This window comes from Chelmon rostratus, chromosome 16 (assembly GCF_017976325.1).
Source record: "Chelmon rostratus isolate fCheRos1 chromosome 16, fCheRos1.pri, whole genome shotgun sequence".
NCBI lineage: Eukaryota > Metazoa > Chordata > Actinopteri > Chaetodontiformes > Chaetodontidae > Chelmon > Chelmon rostratus.
This window is the reverse complement of record NC_055673.1, coordinates 4,862,522-4,879,923: the sequence shown is the minus strand read 5'-3', so window position 1 is coordinate 4,879,923 and position 17,402 is coordinate 4,862,522. Positions and strand designations below refer to the sequence as shown.

At 44.6% G+C, this 17,402-nt stretch overlaps 1 protein-coding gene across 2 annotated transcripts in view; it reads left to right on the top strand.

Annotated features, from left to right (window-relative positions):
* Positions 1 to 17,402, top strand: part of pvrl2l (PVR cell adhesion molecule related 2 like) — a 258,989-nt gene that overhangs the window by 107,484 nt on the left and 134,103 nt on the right. For both annotated transcript variants that reach the window (XM_041954821.1, XM_041954820.1), the window contains exons 3-6: positions 45 to 288; positions 11,666 to 11,959; positions 16,418 to 16,535; positions 16,832 to 16,980. In XM_041954821.1, the coding sequence (XP_041810755.1) occupies positions 45 to 288; positions 11,666 to 11,959; positions 16,418 to 16,535; positions 16,832 to 16,980 (805 nt within the window). The remainder of the gene's footprint in view (positions 1 to 44; positions 289 to 11,665; positions 11,960 to 16,417; positions 16,536 to 16,831; positions 16,981 to 17,402) is intronic.

The following is a 17,402-nucleotide window of genomic DNA, read 5'->3' as shown; positions in this document are numbered from 1 at the left end:
ATGCACCGGGCAATCATTCAAGTCACAAACTCTGTTCTTACCAGGTGTCTTGGATATGGGAACCCATTGACGGTCAGAGGGACAACATCGCCGTTTACCACCCCTTCTACGGACAGAGTTTCCCCAACTTGTCCTTCAAGGACCGAGTTATCTTCCTCCACAACAGTCTGGAGAATCCGTCCATTAGGATTTTGAACCTAACGATGTCTGATGCCGGCCGTTACACCTGCGAGTACGCCACCTACCCCTCTGGAAACGAACAAGGGACGACCACCCTCATCATGCTTGGTGAGTAGAGAAGTTATGTGTCCACGTAGTTTGCATAAACCTCGCGATCCGAACAGAAACCACAAACCGCTCTTTATTTCAGACATAGCAGAGAGCTTCTTAGGTTTTTATCGAACAAGGATCTTAAAGCGTTAGAACACCAAAAGGTCAACAGCATTTCCACTTTTCTACAAAAGAGGACCAGGCTTCAAACAGGCTTTCCAAGGCTGTTCTGCTACATCAGCCTTGACAAGCGCCTCCCCAGCCATCTGCTTATCACTGCTTTCTATAAAAGAGGTTCCCATCGGACCCAAAGCCTAAGAAGAGGCAATTTAAAGCATTTGACGAGTATTCTCAGGGTATATCCTGGTTAGATGTGAATTGAAAACCAGGGAAACTGCGTGAGACTGATCCAGATTCCGATGTGGTACCAGACTTTATATATACACACACACTGTTCATTTCCATACATGTGCTGTTTGAGCTGACAAAATGCAGTGTAAGATAAACTGGAAGTCTTCATCGCGGACCTCACTCCTCAGCCAACATGTGTTTGAGCTTGATATAAATTTTTCTCCTGTGTTTTAGTAAATTGATATAAGTAGTTATTATTAATAGTTATTTAAAGAATGGAACATTGAACTTGCATCAAAACGTCAGTATTAGAAATTTGACTGCCTGTCAGCAGGTGAATATGATTGTGGACAGCCGTCTTTAAGCCTCAAGTTTGGCATTATGGCTGTTGCCATCTTCGTTTTTTGGAGCCACAAGTGACCATATCTGTCATATATTGTTTATTTTACTCTAAATGGCAACATGCTTTAAAAAATGAGCAGCTGTGTCAAAGAAGACTTGAACCTAGAGACTGGCACCATAAACTCATTAGGAGACAGTTTACAGAGGTAATAAATCAAGTGAGAAGTGGAGTCATTTTCTCACACGCTCACATACAGCCAGAATTCTTTATGCAGCCAATGGAGTCACCCCCTTCTGGGGGTTTGAAGGCACTTCTGCATTGGTTTCACTTCTTTAGACCTGGAGGCTCCATCCTCATATTTAGATAATAGATGTACATGTGCAAAAAGAGGATCAGGCTCACCAGTGAATTCATTTCTTCTACAGATGTTGGCTTTTACCACAGTAACTTGCCATTACGTTATCATTTTTGCACACAGCGTATCAGAGTCAACCACTTATGTGACCAGTGTGACATATCTGAACACTCACTAATTGCAGTTTAATTAGAGTTGGGTCTGTTTTCACCAAGTGACTGAATTAATTACTTTTTGAGGACCCTTTGTGATAGTAAAATGAAGGTTGTTAACATAATCTCACCATAGACTATTCTTGTGCATGTAAATATACCCAGTAGCAGTGGCAAACAATCACTTGACATTTCTCTGTCAGGAATTCTGCTTCTGACTTCTGCTGCTTTACAAAGACCACATTCATATCACATCAAGTACAGCTGTCGCCAACACATACTCGCACTGCATGTTTGGCTCACACTTGCAGTCATTGTAACAGTAATATAAAAAGATGAATATATCAAGAACTGCAACACCAGCTGAGGTGCGCCTCCTCAGGGAGATTTGCAGGGGGAAGCAGAGGAAGAGAGATGAGGCAAAAAGCCTGCATGAGGCTAAAGGGACAAGTGCATGCCAATGTCCTGAAAACAACGGGAAGTTGGTTATTATAGTCTGGCCTGCAGATTTGGCCGACTTCTCAACACAGTCAGCAGTTTCAGCAACTGCCGCTGAATTTGTTGCCAGCAACACGTTTCAGACAAGTTGGGACAGGAGCAACAAAAGACTGGGAAAGTTGTGGAACATTCCAAAAACACCTGTTTGGATCATTCCACAGGTAAACAGGTTGATTGGTGACAGGTGATAGTATCATGATTGAAAGGCTCAGTGGTTCACAGCGAGGATGGAGCGAGGTTCAACACTTTGTGAACACATGATTGGATAAAGGAGATTAATACATGGACTCAGGAACACTTTGTAAAACTGTTGTTGGTAAACAGTTTGTTTGCAGATGATTGAATTCTGTTTTAGTCACTTTTTTTGGAATCAGAGTTGTACTTTGAAACCTGAAGCGATCGCTGCAGCTTTTCTTAAAAATCACACTTCTCAGAATCATAACTCACGTTACACACACAGACATGATATATTTTTTCATTCAGTGTGATTTACACCATCTGTCAGTGTGTTTGATGTCCATTTAAGGTCAATTAATCTGCTTAGAAATGCTAAAAAAAACATTGCTTTAACTCAAATTTAAAATTGGTGGTAGTGGGGAACTGACGAGGAGACGCAAACAGTGTCAGACTTCAGAAACTTCATTAAATAACAAGTAGTGTACGATGCAATTAGCACGAGGTAACATACTATAGACACCTGCTAGCTTTTATTCTCTGAACCCACATATCAACAGGCTGAGACGCTGCAAGCATTTAGCAAACACAGCCCAGGATGTGAATCTGGAGAGCCGCTTAAAGTTACCTTGATTTCTTGATTTTTGAAACTGAGTGGATGTTTAGTTGCTGTTAGCAGCTGACGCATCCTGTTTGTAATCGGTGACAGCTGGTGTTATTCATCCACCCACATGTCCTCTCGTTTGCACTCCGCTTACAAAGGAATCAGGCGTTAACAGCACAGAGGAGGCTTCACACTTGAATTTGAATAGCGCTTGTTCCAGTCCTGTGCTTATAGTATATGACCTAAAGCGTCAGTGCTTGTACAATAAAGAGCTCAGAGCTCCTATCATAATGGCTGGCTCAAGGGGCGATCGTACGTGATGCACTTTGAACTGACACACTGCATTTATTGAATTCATATTCCATGCAGTTTAATGCAGTCCGCCTGGTGCTTTTTCCCTTTGTCTGTCAGGGTCAAATGTGGGAGACATCATGACATTTTAATAATTTGGTCCCAACACAATCAAAGGAAGAATGAAAGAAAGCTGGATCGCTGAAAGAATTGAAAGCATGCTTATTATACTGTAAATGTGGGAACACTAGTTCAACTGTAGTTAATATGTCGCTGCCTCAAACGCAAGTGTGGGGATTCCTTGCCTGCTACACGAAAATGGCACACGCAGACTCTCCTGTAAGTCACTGTGGAGACACTGTACAGTGAGGAGGAATGAATTAATTGCAGCACCAGAGGTCAAATCTCCAGCAACACTTGTATGAAGAACAGAGATGGTCAGGTTCATGGATGACCCTGATGAAAGCCACAGGCTCAACAGTGTTGGTCTGACAATGAAGTCGTCCTTGATGCTCTAAAAGTTGCTGGACTTTTGATCTTCTCAGACTTTTCCTTTTTTCCACGCATGTTTGAAGTTGGTGAAGTTGTGCCAGAAATCCCTGCTTCGCTACCCTAGTTGTTGCAGCCAATCTGGTTCAAGAGAAGAAGTGTTTTACAATTCCTTTTGTGTTCCCCCAGCTGGGTCAGTACTATTTTCCCCAGTCGTTTTTATAAGTAAACCTTCACACAACAATACAAAATCCACTCTGGAAGCTTCTCGCACAGAGAGCAGAGCACACAGGAGAACTTGGCTGTATTGCAGAGAAAACACGGAGCGATATTCTGGCGGGCTTGCAGAAGGATGTGGGCTAAGCCTCCTAAACTGCTCCTGCTGGCACAAAGCAGAGGTAGACTGGGAAATACCTGCTGGAAGGCTCACTGACTCGCCTTTTGTCTGGAGACAGAGCAGTGCCAAGCTCTCTGGGGCGGATTCTGGAGAACCAGGTGTCTCAAAGTCACTGAAAGACAGTCATCATTTACCTTATTGGATATAGAATCCATATGAGCCAATCACATTAGACCCGAGTGAATCCACACCTGGTGGCAGCCAATCGTATTACATCTTATTGGATATAGAACCACTAGTACCCCAATGATATCACAACTTATTTAAGTATGAATGCATAATCCTGACAGCCAATTGTATTATAACTTATTGGATACAGCACCACCGCCAGCCAATCTTATTACCACTTATTGGGTTGTGAATAAAGAATCACTCACTTGGCAGTGAATGATATCATATCCTCTTGGATGGGGACAATACAAAATGAATGGTAGCCAATTATACCGCATCTTATTGGGTATAGTGTAGCCAGCAGGACAGAAATACAACTGCAGGTGAGGGAGCGTGTAGCAGATCAGTAGGCTGCTATAAGTGTTTTAAGACCTCAGACTGAAAAATTGGCCTCATTGTTTTGAACCTGAAGGGAGAGACGGTGAGAGTCCAGAGGTTGGACGAGTGGATTGCAGAGTGGAGGGTCACTAGTCCACAGATCAACAGAGTGAATAAGTGGCAGAGTGGAGTGTAGCTTCTGAAAACACTTTGCTCTGGCAAAGCAGCATTAGTGAAGCCCACTGAAAAAGGCAACAGTTGGGCAATGAAATGTAGACCAGCCCTTATTATGCTTTGTCCAGAAAAAAATTATGTTGTGAGACGCTTTAAGTGCACAGCACATATGTGGTTATTATGTTCATGAACCACCACTTTAAAGCACACACACACTATACTTACTGAATCTCAGTGTTGATTGTACAGGCCAGGCGGGCCACCAGGCCAAGGGGAACCCCCGCCAGGCAAAAAAGACTAATTCGTTTGGAAATCACTGGTTTGCATTCGTGGGGGGTCTCTGTGCTTTCTGCTCTGAAAAACATGAGTCGGCCTCTGTGTCATTGCCTGGGAAAGTCGTTACGTGATGACAGTGCCACCGCCCGTGTTTCCCCTGTATTCATCCCGCATCTGCGCCCCTGCTGAGACTTCACCCCATCATTCAGATCGCCTCCTCTCATGTTTCAGCGAGGGCGGGATCAGCCCCTCCACACACTCGGGAGTGAACCACATGCTAACGTGATGACGGATTTTTTTTTTGTGATTTTAGCCGAGCCGGACCAGAGAATATCTGGTTAAAACCGATCGATGATGCTGCTTGGCCCTCTGCTGGAAGTGATGTAATGTAGCCCCAGTGTGTTTAATGTGGAGTGAGCACTGCGCCAGACTCCATTTAAAAAAAAATAGCCTTTTAAATGCTGCGTGGCCTGCCAGCAACTGACCACAGGGTAACTCAGGAGGCAGTTTGGCCTGGTGTGCTTATTAATGTGTGTGTGGTGTGCTGATTAATTTGGTGTACCAAACACACCAGTCATAATTTTGTTTAATAAAAACTCAACTCCTGGCTTTTGCTTGGAAGAAGGAAATAGCAGCAGTTACAGCCAAACCAGCTTTAAAAGTGAGGCATTTAAATAAGTGGTGTGCAGTGGACAACCAATTTTAATTTGGCGTTAAGGATTAACAGGTTTTATTGTGGTTTAATGAGGCTAATGAGACATTTTCTACCTCTGGGGCAGCTCTGCATCTGAGAAATATTTGTATGACTAAACTTCAGTCCTCTGCATAACCCTTCTACGTGAACTCCAGTCACTGATCATGGGGAATAAACGCTCTCCTCTTAATGAACACCTTCTGTCCAGGCGTTCCTATTACAACATTATGACCTCGATAGCTCCAGACAGACGCTCGGCGACCGCCAGCAGCAAGAATGCTTTGCCGGGCAGCTCCCAGGTGAAGAAATGTGGAAGTGAGAAATGGGGTTTTGCCCTTAAGAAGCCATGTGTGCGAAGCAAATCTTCCCTGGATGAATATAGGTTAAACGGAAAAAGAGACAAAGTAATCCCTTTTGGCCTAGTGGGGCAAAACCAGTCGAGGCAGATGGCTGCCCACCCAGAGCCCGGTTCAGTTCGAGGTTTCTGCCTGTTAAAAGGATGATTTTTCTCACCGCTGTCACCAAGTGCTTGTGTGGTCTAAACCTGCTCCATATGAAAGTGTCATTCGATTACTTTGGCTGTTACACAAATTGAACTGAAATGAATTTTTCTGTGCATTTTGGCTTCCAGCCATGACGTCACACTAAAGCCAGCATCTGTTCAGTATATTTATTGTGTTTCACCCTCAGTTATGGAGGACCTTTATAGCAGGAAAAGACAACATGACAAGGACAGCCATTCCCCACACACCGAATACATGTCAGTCAGCACGCCAAAACTACAACAACAAACGCTGCTGTGTACCAACAACCTTGCAGAATTGGAACAGCATCCACTGTTCTTTATATCACTGAGTTGTTGATAACAGACAGAGGTAAGTTAAAAAAAAAAAAAAAAGGGAAATGCCCTTGAGCTTACAAGTGCCCTCGGAGGGTTGCACTGAATCAGTCAAAGTGCAGTTAAATGCAGCAGCATAAAGGGTCTTGAAATATAAGGCCTCAAGGTGCTTTCTGTGTCTGTGCTGAGCTGGGTTTACAAGTCAAAATGATGTGTTTTCAGCTTTTAGCTTCTGCATAACAATAGTGACTTTGGAGCTTATTCCCTATTTCCTTTCCTTTTTATTTATTTTTAAACATTTCAGGCACTTAGCTAGTGCCCTCAAGCTTAAATTAGCCAAATTAGCCTGAAGCTTAAATTAATGCATTTTGTCAACATTTCTAGCAGCCAATAATGGGTTGTCAAAACAACACACACAACAGAATAATTGCAGTGTAAACTATTCCTGTGTTCCTTGAATATTCATGCATTGTTAACAGTTGAGGAGACATAGAGAGCCAAACAGATGTTTTTTTCCCCAACAATGTCTGGAAATATTCAGCAGCAGGGTGTCGAGCTGAGAGGAGATGTTTACAAACCTGGACAGCCGGTGAGACATGAATTCCAAAAATTTAACAAGATCCAGAAGCCTTTATTGATTTTTGGCTAATGTATGCGGAAAAGTGCAAAAAAACAACAAAAAAAAGCATCACTTGGCCGCCTTCATCAGGGTACAGCAGTGAATAAATCCATGTTTAGAGAGGGAGGAGGAAACAGTGATATGTGCCACTCGTCAGTGCTGCTGAATCCAAATACATCTGCTCTGCGGGCTCAGTTTCGGTGTTACCACACATTGTTTGGTGATCCCACTTTGTGTTAAAAACTCAGCAGATCACTGGTGACTTATTGTAGTTGATGTAGGTAATGTGGAGGATTAAGTTTGTTCCTGTTTTGCACTTGACCCAGTGGTGTTCAAGTAAAGGGTAACGAATCCCAGCGGCTCTGAAGGTCAAATGAAGGTCTTCAGAGAGTGATCAGGTTTACTTCCTGGCTCTTTTGTGTCTGAGGAAGTCTACCTGAGACAAACTCAAAACAGAGGGAGATATCAGGAAGCAACATAAGTTAACCTTTCGATTGACCAAATAACAAGACCTGCAGCCATGTAAGCAGCAAAGCTCTGAGCTAAATGTTAACATCACCATGCTGACATGCTCACAGCGACAAGGGTAACATGCTGTTGTGTGACAGGTATAATGCTTACCATGTCCGTTATCTTAGATTAGCATGTCAACATGCTAACATTTGCTAATTAGCATGAAACATTGACCTGATAATGGCTCTGTATGACATGTCAAGGGAACATGAATGTTTGCACTGACGTAGTTGCCTGGACACATTGTTAAAAAACCTAAATGTCAGCCTTGTGGTGGTGCTGTGGAAATGTCAGAGGATGACCAAAGTCAGTAGACCTTTCACCTGGGGTCCATGACTGTTTGTACAGAACGTCATGGCAATCCATCCATTAATTGTTGAGGTTTTTTAATCTGAACCACGCCGGTGGACCAGCCCACTGACATAGAGGCAGGCTGGGAGCATGGCTAAAAAGCTGACGTTTTAATGGACTTCATCGGCCTCTAAAGTTTGCACAGATTGCTTCAAACGCTTTTATGAGCTGCATACAGCAACACAGCCCAGTAGGAGATGGGTCAAGTTTGGTTGATTTAAGGGAATAAATAGGTCAGCTGTGGCCATGGCAAGAGGCTCTGGTCCAAAAGTGGTTCTAAACAGCCCCGTGTAGGCATGTGTGTGGGCAGCATTTGGATACTGGGCCAGGTGCAACAAAGAGCTTGTAATCTGGTTCAGAACTAGGTCTTCAGAAGGCTACAGTGTGGCCCAGTTCATCATGGCATCAAGGTTAAGCAGATGCCCTTGCAGCCAGATTGCATTATAACTCTTACTGCCTGGCAGAATGTGAGCCAAATGTAAGCATTAGTGTCAGTCAGTGCTGGGCTTCGCTAATTTGCTTTCTGGGTGTCTGGTCGGTTTCAACGCACACCCTGTGACTACGACAGATGTCAGCTGTCCTGTGTGAACGCCACCTTAATTCAGCAGCAGCCGGTTTCACACTCAGTTACAAATCTCTGCACTTGGCAGATACTCGCGTCTTGTTTATGATTCAAACTGGCAATCCTCCAGTCGCAGGTCTTGCTCTGCAACTACTGCCAAGGTGAGAAGAAAGAGTCTCAGGTTCAAGTCAGGGCAAGCATGTGCCTCGCCGAAGAAGCCCTACCCGCTACAGGGACAGCGTGTCGCAGCAAATGGCCCGTATTTCACATCCAGAACTTAAAAGTCCAGTAGTTTCTAGAGTGCAAGTCATATCTCCACACTGTCATCTGCAGCTGTGAGTGGGAGTTCGGAAAGTTTTGAAACTGCAATACTTGTTGCTCTTATAAAAAAACCACAATCCTTGGTTAAGCACTCATCAGAATGTAATTTGAATACTTACTTATGAAAGCGTGTGGTGAATATGACTTCTGCAGGAATCTGTTCACCTTTTAAGCTTTCTAAGTGCTTGGTTTCCTAAACCAAACACATCTCCTGCAGTTAGCAGTGTTTGGAAACATTACTGTAATGCATTTTTCCGGTCTCCCTGTCAGTCTCTGGCATTCAGCCTGTTGATACTACCACAGGGAGGTGGGGGCCGGCGTGCGGGGGGTTGAAGTGTTTATTCAACTCTGTTAGCATTGCTTCCCGCTCGCCTCCTAATTACTCTGGACTCAGAATGCCTCAGACCGACATGAGGAGGAGCATCAATTGGATGCAGTGTCACGAAAAACATCAGGGATGGATGCTCCCGACTTCTTAAAGCCTGCAGATCAACCCTCCCTGCTCTACTCTCCTCTCCTTTCTGTTTATGCCCGTTTCACCTCTTCTCGTTGTGTCCCCTCTCCTCTTCATGTCTCGTCTTGATTCGTCTCAGCTCCTCATGTCTTCCTCCTGCTCTCTGTTTCACCTCCCGTCCGAAGATGTCTTCAGGTTTCAGACATGTCATGTTTTTAATGGTGCCTGGATATGAGACCAACTTTGAAGCCAATTAAAATAACAAAGTTGACATAATCACACACAATCCACAAACAAACATAGCTAATCACTGAGACTTCATATTTGCATGAAGAAATAATGATATGAAACTAAATGAGGAAGGAGTTCTTCATCAGAAGCCCATTGTGTTCACTAAAGCAAATACAATGGATCCTGTCCTTTTAACCTCTGTTACATAACAACCCCAGAAGTCTGAGAAACCTGCCAGTGCATGTTGAAACAAGTGAAATCTGCACAGCTGCTTGCACCGAAGCTGCACGCTGCCGTGCATATTGACGTTATCGGAAAACCAAAGCATGAGGTACTCGCCGCAAAGCCAGCGAGGTAGTGACATGTCAGTTTCTGACTTAGTACTTTACGTTTGTAATACAGTATCAGAGCCGGATCCTCCACACGCCTTTGTTAAATATGTGGTTTCACTAGCAAAGAAGTGGTTTGACCAACGTGTTTTCTGACCACGCTGGAAATCGTTTATAATAGTTCCGAATAGAGAGGGTGGAGACGTGACGGCATTCAATACCGAGATATTCACACAGTCTCTCCTGGAAGACAGTCGCTGTTTTGCTCGCTTGCTCACATGAAAAGTGACAGAAATAGTTGTGTCGTGAATAAATGAAGAAGGAAAAAAGCGAGCTGGATAGAAAAGTTCAAACCCCGGCTCCCTCCTCACCTCCGCTCAGTTTGCCAATCACAGCGAGGCGTGGGTGTGAATGTGGGGTTGTGGGCCAACATGTTCACGCAGTTTATTGCAAAGGAGTTGTGGTACCTTTGATTTCTGTCTCGTAGCTGTCATGGAACAGTGCTTCTTTTGTGGAGCCGTTTATACAAAGACAGGCAATGCAACGCGGCTAATAAGCTACGAAAGCTTTCTCCTACTGTGGTTCTCTGCTTCCTTAAAGGTCACCACTGTCAAGCTGGATAACTATTGGTTGGCAAATTCGCAGGTTGAATTTGACACCTAATATTTGTTCATTTGAATTGTTGGTATGATCAGGCCTTAAAAATAAGACCTCCAGTGAACACATTAAAGCAGTTTCAGGGTCTTTAAGGCCTTAATGTTGAGGGTAATGCTAAAGGCTAATGATGTACCCAGCATTTGTAGGTGTGTTTTGTTGGTTGGTGGTATAATTTGTTCTTATTATCATGAATAATTGTCCAGATTAGTCCAATATGGCACTGTTGAGATATGATGTTGAGATATTTGCAGTCCAGCTGTAGAAAAGACAGGAAATGTGCAATAATTTCAAAAATTAATAGAAATATAAACCTTCGGGGCCCCTTAGAATTAAAGACGAGGGACTTTTTGTTGACTCATTCAGCTTAAAGAAATCCACCAAAGTACACAGAAACAAACCAATTTTCCACTGACAGTAGCCTCAATAAACCAGCAGGCAATGCACTGGCAAAAAACATGTTTTCAATAATTGCCTGACTTTTTCTTCATAAGTTCAATCTTTCAACTCCGGTATGTGTGTCGCTGTCTCTGCAGCCGCGCACGACAGACTGAGGGCATCCAAGGGAAATTTACTAAATCACATCCCGCAGTGCAAAGTGTGAAACACATGTTAAAGAAGAGTGGGTTCAAAAAAAAAAAAAAAAAAAAAAGTAAATTACAACACTTGACATCACAAAATAATGGAATTCACTGACATTTCCAGACTGATTGATAATGTGCCAGAGGTTGGGTTTTCCCTTTAAGAAGGGACGGACATTTTCATGGAGCATTGCTGCTTTGTAAAACATCCACTTTGCTTTAACAAAGCTAATGTGACAGGACAAGGAAAGGCAACGTTTTGCGTATCACCGCTGCGATGTGAACTGTTGATGATGAGACTCACTCCAAACCCACTGGATGATGTCAAAAATGCATTATGAAGACCAAACTGTCCGTTTTTTCCAACCCTTTCCCTGAAAAGTTTGACTTTGTAAGATTGTCACCAGTATGCGTAGGATGAGCTTTGTGCTGGATTATTCTAAGACCGCAGCAGCTGTCATTAAACCATGAAAAAACATATATTAATTGGATTTAAAAATGTGAATGCTCTATGAAGCCTTTATCGAGCTGTTTCTCTTTCTGTGATGCTGAGTGGCCTAGGGTCACACCAGTCAGCAGCCACGGTGTTCAGGAGGTTTAATCACTAACTCCCCTGTGTCTATGTGTCCCTCTCTCTTTCACTCTTTGCCCTCAGCCAAACCCAAGAACTCAGCCAACGTCGTGACGGTCCAGGCGGGCTCCAAGTCGGTGGTGGTGGCCCAGTGCGAGGCGGCGGACGGCAAACCGGCAGCCACCATCAAGTGGCTGGCTTCGGTCGGAGGCAACTATTCGACCAGCACCACGAACGGGCCGGACGGCACGGTGACGGTGCGCAGCGACTACCGGCTGGTCCCCACGCCGGCAGACAACGGCAGGGAGGTGACCTGCATGGTGGACCAGAGGACACAGGAGCGGCCGTGGGTTTACCCTCTCAAGCTCTCAGTGGAATGTAAGGAAGACGCGCACGCGCACATTAAATCTGTTGCTCACGTAATGAATGATGATTGATGCGCAGCCGCCGGTGCTGCCGCTATCATTTGTCACGGGCCTGACTACGGATACAAATTACCTGGCTGGATCCGAAAGTGCCAACTGGCAAAAACTTCATGCGCAGACCAGTGCTTTGCTAGAGCCTTTGGGCTTTTGCTTTGGCAATCACCTGCACACTCTTCACCGCTCATCTATAGACGTCCCCCACATCGCCAAATTTAAAACAATCAGCCCACATTTCTATCCAAGCTGTGAGGCCGCGGTGATGAGAAGATGATACTGTAATATGTTAGCGTGCAGCACTTTCTCCACACACCCACATTCTGAAACACTTCCTGAGTCGCTTCTCTAATGATCCGAATAATAAAAACATCTGGTCGGCTTGCTGCAACATCTGAAAACACATTTTCATTTTATTTGCATAGTTTAAACACTGTGGGTGTAATACAGGAATGCAATAACCCATATTGTTAGTTTGCTGTAAAAGTCAATGTTTCTATAACAGATGGCTGTATAAAGGCCCGTATATGTGCAGCCCTGCAGAGTAGTGTGTGTTCCAATCTCTAGGAAAAACTGATCGCCATTTGAATGTACACTCACCGGCCACTTTATTGGGTACACCTTGCTAGTACCAAGTTGGACCCCCTTTTGCCTTCTGCCTTAATCCTTTTTGGCACAGATTCAAAAAGGTACTGGAAACATTCCTCAGAGAGTTTGGTCCATATTGACATTATAGCATTACGCAGTTGCTGCAGATTTGTCGGCTGTACATCCATGATGCGAATCTCCCCTTCCACCACATCCCAAAGCTGCTCTATTGGATTGATATCTGGTGACTGTGGGGGCCATTTGAGTATAGCGAACTCATTGTCATGTTCATGGTTCAATGGTCATTGTTAACAAGAATCTGAGATGATTTGAGCTTTATGACATGGTCGTTATCCTGCTGGAAGTAGCCATCAGACGTTGGGTAAATCACCTTTCTTCCCCATTGTGATGCTCGGTTTGAACTGCAGCAGATCGTCTAAACCATGTCTACATGCCTAAATGCATTGAGTTGCTGCCATGGGATTGGCTGATTAGAAATTTGTGTTAACAAGCAGGTGGACAGGTGTACCTAATAAAGTGGCCGGTGAGTGTATATTTACTGTACAAATTTTCACTCACCACTGTTTGTGTGCTAACATTTAATTTATTATGGCAGCAGGTCATTCTGCAATCAGCTGCCAGGACGTCCCTCTAGGTGAATTTTGTGAGGGAAAACCAGCCCCCAACCCCTAAAGTCGTTTTAAACCTTTACTCACTGAGCATATGTTTGCCACATGATTCCTGGTTAGCCAGTCAATTAAGTGATATAGCAGCATATAACTAATATACATTTTATTAAAGGAGTGGTGATTAGCCGTACAACAGCCGGCCGGTGTGCACTTCATTAATTGTAGCCTCCTTCAAGGTCTTCGTGTTCGCCAGCATTTCTCCTCAGTTGTTAATCTCTAAGCAGAGTGTGACAAATGAATCCAGATTCTTTAATTACACGTGAGGACAGACGAAACGATGCCCGCGGTAACGCCCGATCTCAAACCTCAGCCCAAACTTTAGGAACAGCTCCCAAAAAGTAAGTTGCGCAAAATGCTGGCACCTTTAACTTTAATCTTTTTGTTCCTTTAGCACTCCTGGCTCTTCAAGAAAACGCATGCTCACATGCAAATGTGCACACACACTACATTACATCTAATCCATTCGATTCCTTTCTAATTAACATGGGATTAAAATATCAGACACGTTCGGCATGGCTTTGCAGAGATTCAGGGATGCTGACGGCGTTGGCTCAACTGTGTAGCCTTTCCTGCAAAAGATCGAATAGATTTTTAGCCTCTTCTCATAATCAGCGGCTTTTAGATCATGGACACACACGACATGCACACATGATCAGTGTCTGTCCTGCTGTTGCAAGAAATAATACATATGAGAAATCATTCCTCGTGACCACAAGACCCCTCACATGAACAAGGTCATGCCTGCATCGCTGGCTTTTAAGAAACATACGCAGGCTATATGCACTGCCTCTCAGTATGTGAACAGATTTATTAATCCACTGTATGTGTGTGCGGTATTTGTGTGTGTGGGTGTCGACACAAAAGCACACAAACAAGGCTGCGGTGAAACTGTCAGTGTGTACGCTGTGGGCCGTCACACCCACACACACACATTTGTACTTACTGTATGCACTCGTGAGGACGCTCGTTCTTTCTTTAACTGTAACACTAAAGCAGCTGTTCGTCGAGGTGACGGGCAAAAATGTCCTCACGCTCCAGCCCGGTCCTCGCAAAGATAGAAGCACCAGAGCGCACACACTTACGCTAAGCGACTCCCTGTTGTGTGTGTGTGTGTGTGTGTGTGTGTGTGTGTGTTTGTGTGTGTGTTAGTTTAGTGATGGTGTGAGGGATCACTCAGATCAGCTTTTATAGGTCAGCGCTCTCTAGGAGGAACACACACACACACACACACACACACACACACACACACACACACCACACTGTGCTTGCCCTCCTGTCCTGCTGCTTCTTCCTCTCGCTGCCTTGACACGGCGTCCTCTCCTCACACTCCTCCCTCGCTCTCTCCTCTCTCTCAGTCTGCAGATGTTGAACGTGGAATATTTGAGGGCGACCGGAGCCAAGCTTGTCTGTTCTGCCCGTTTTAACTTCCCACACACGTCGCTTTGCTTCGCCCTCACTTGAACATAAGACATACGAGAGTGACACGAACTGATTTTCTCATCCTCCTGGCATAAGAGCGCCTTGATTTCAGGGGGGAAAAGCTCTTTGAGGGAGCGAGGTTTCTTTTCCACATTTCTGACATTTTTACTACAGCGGAGCGTTCACACATCATTATACACACGTGGCATCCATTTTTTTTTCTTGTTTGAGCTTTTTGTTTGTGTAACATTTCGATTCCTGATGTCTTTCTGTTTACTATCAGTCCACTAACCTCATCTCACAGTGCGCTGCACATACAGACCCGTCATGCTGCAAAAAGATGCTTATGACCCGACAGTGTTGAAAACCCAGAGCTTCTTGTGGCTGAAAACCAGTTGTTAGCTGCTAGTTAGTTCGCTTGCTTGCTGGTGGGGACATGTTGCCAAGTGGGAAGAGCTGTTGTGCGTTTTTCTGTCAGCGGATCTAAGGTCTTATTTAATTATGAAAGGTCTTAAATTTTTAGATGATGCCAACACTCGAGAAATCACAGGATTTATTGTCACACATAGAATTCAACAAAGTCGTATTATATCTGTCCGTCCCTGCAACAGCCAGCATGTGAGATGAGGAGAGGAGCCGACTTTAAAGCGCTTCAGCAGGAGTTCACTGTGAGTTTGATGAACTGTTGGAATTAAAGAAAAAAGATTTATGCGCATATGCTCACAAATACTACGCTAAGTAAATGCACTTTAATAAACTGACCAAAAACACAAGGAGAATTTGTATTGGGAAGAGAGAGAGAGAGTACTGTGTTGCTTTTTACATAAATTAAGGAGTTTGTGAAAATGATTAAGAAAAGCTACCGAGCTGAGTTATATTAGGGTTGTTTTTAAGACGTGTGAAGGTTTGTTAGCAAAACAGGAACTCACTTCATTGCATTAAACATTTTGTTGACTATATTTTGATAATTTTGTGTGCAATCCGATATTGGAAAGAATATCCATAATAATTACCATGATGGATGTAGAACATACAGACCAGCCCTTACATGCATTCATTTGTTTTTGCGTAGCATCTGACATTTTCTTTGTCGGGCTCTTTAAAAGCATTGAAAAAGTGTGCAGATGTCAGTTGGCGCTCCCACGACATTTGAAGGACATGAAATCCTCCTGCTGCATCGGTACACCTGTGTCAAAAAAAAAAAAAACATGCTTCTTTGATAAGAAGTCAAGGGTACAAGGCTGAGTATAAAAGCATGTAAGGAGAGAAAAGTATGACATCCAAGGAGTCTTTCAGTAAGAAGCATCCAATCACAGAGCTTCAAACTGCGCTACATGTGCTGCTAACGGCAGGTGAAAGCTGAGGATCGCTGTTGGGAAAACTGAGAACACAATCTGCAGCTGACATTAAAGCACTTTGAATTCATTTGGCGCCATGTTTTTATCACATCTGCAACACGGGCTGCAGAGGTGTGTTGGTTTGTTGTGTTTCCCTACTGACTGGCTTCTTTTTGGTAGCCGAGGCTCATGGGTATTGCGTTCTGGAACCGTCATCTCCTCCTACAGTACAACCACGAAGCTCGTGCGTTAGCCAGTGAGCTACAAGCTAACGTGACTTGTCGGCGTGCTGGATTTTGTGGCAGTTCTGGGCAAACCAGATGTCAAACATCTTCCTTCACGCTGATTTCACTCAGTGTCCTTCATCGACTCTCTCTCTTTCAGACCCCCCTTCTGTATCCATCGAGGGCTACGACAACAACTGGTACGTCGGCCGTTCAGACGCCATTCTCCTCTGCCTGGCCAACGCCAACCCTGAGCCCACCACCATCACCTGGACCGCGTAAGAATCGCCATCCGTCCATCTGTGTAGTCGATCCGTCTCCCTCCAGTCCCTCGGAGACGGTTGCTCTTACTGATGCTGTCTTTAAATATTGCAGTCACAAATGTCTCTTTTTCCTGGTTTTCCCTCTCTCTGTCTTTTCCCATCCCTGCTTCTTCCCTCCTCATTTTCCTCTCCCGCTTTCTCATCCATTTGTCTTTCCGATTTTCTTTCCTTCTTCCTTCTTCATCTCGCCTTTCCTCTTCACCACCTTGCTCTCCCCTCATTCCCTCCCCTTCCCGCTCCCCTCTCTCCAGGGCCTCGGGTTCTTTGCCAGACACGGTGATGGTGGACGGCAACAAGCTGACGGTGAGGAAGGTGGACGACGCCGTCAACACCACTTTCATCTGCGAGGTCAAGAACAAGTACGGGGCCAGTCGGCACCAGATCACCACCATCGTCATCGGTGAGTCCATCAAACCCCAGAGGACACGCACACGCATACTTGCTGTGCATGTGTGGAAGCGTGCACAGGTGCACACAGTAGAGATGTACCTGTAAACACACACACACACACACACACACACATACACACACTGTGAGGCACTGCAGTTAGCTGATGCCTCTCCACACATTGTCCTGTGCACAGATGTATGTGCACATGTGCAGCACAAGATGTTTACATGCACATACAGGCCACATCCCTGCTCAAACATGCACGCACACATACATAAATCTCTCTGTCACACACACACACACACACACACACACTCACACACACTCACACACACATGCTGGGATCAGGGCTGATCTGAGAGCTGCAGGGATGCTGCCTCTCTCAATCTTCACACCGGACTCTCCTCATGTTTTCCTCCTCGCTGGCCGCCT